At 62.0% G+C, this 706-nt stretch overlaps 1 protein-coding gene across 1 annotated transcript in view; it reads left to right on the top strand.

The window, feature by feature from the left end:
* Positions 1–6: 6 nt before the first annotated feature.
* The window catches only part of PHYHIPL (phytanoyl-CoA 2-hydroxylase interacting protein-like), a 36,412-nt gene continuing 35,712 nt past the window's right edge, over positions 7–706 (top strand). The window contains exon 1 of the mRNA XM_009889816.1: positions 7–102. Coding sequence (XP_009888118.1) covers positions 24–102 — 79 coding nt within the window. The 5' untranslated portion in view covers positions 7–23. The remainder of the gene's footprint in view (positions 103–706) is intronic.

Here is a 706-nt window from a genome sequence, read left to right as displayed (position 1 = left end):
AGGCTCCGCGCCTGGCGCACACCATGAGCAGCCCCACTAGCCCCTGCGAGGAGGTGATCAAGAACCTGAGCCTGGAGGCGATTCAGCTCTGCGATAGGGACGGTAAGTCCGGGCTCGACACGGCTAATCCCCGGAGACGCAAGATGCTGCTGCCCTCATGGATCCTAATGCAAATTAATCCCCGCGGCGTATGGTCCTTTGTTATCCCCCATGTATTTGTAGGTGCAAGTGTTCCCCACCCCTGCCGCCGCCGCCACCCTCCTGCCATTGAGAACAAAAGGAAAAAGAGCAGGTTGCAACATGCTGGAGGGAAGGGAGGGAAACCCGCCGCTCCCTGAGCCATCCCTTGCGTTGCAGTGCGTTTACCCCTGGGCGAGCCTGCTGCACAACCCTGCCCCTGCCAGGAATGGACACCGGGGTTGGTTCTGGGCGAGGCAATAGGGAGAACTAGAGCAAGCGGCGCGGAGAGTCCGGATCTAGGGACGGGGTAGCGGCCGTGGTGCGGTGTTTTGTTCTCTGTGATCTCCAAACTCCTTTGTATTGTAGGGCAGTTCTTGTGCTTAAAATGCGCAGAGGAATCCGCTGGCTGGCGTGGGCTAGCGGCGAAACTTGTTGCCGATCGCTTGCGCGAGCGATAAGGCGGGGAGCGGGCCGACGCTGGGGCTCGCAAGGTGGGCCTCGGGGGGAGGCGGCGGGGCGGGCGGGC

The sequence above is a fragment of the Charadrius vociferus genome, unplaced genomic scaffold (assembly GCF_000708025.1).
Source record: "Charadrius vociferus isolate BGI_N301 unplaced genomic scaffold, ASM70802v2 scaffold738, whole genome shotgun sequence".
NCBI classification, from domain to species: Eukaryota; Metazoa; Chordata; class Aves; order Charadriiformes; family Charadriidae; genus Charadrius; species Charadrius vociferus.
This window is presented reverse-complemented; position numbering and strand designations above follow the sequence as displayed.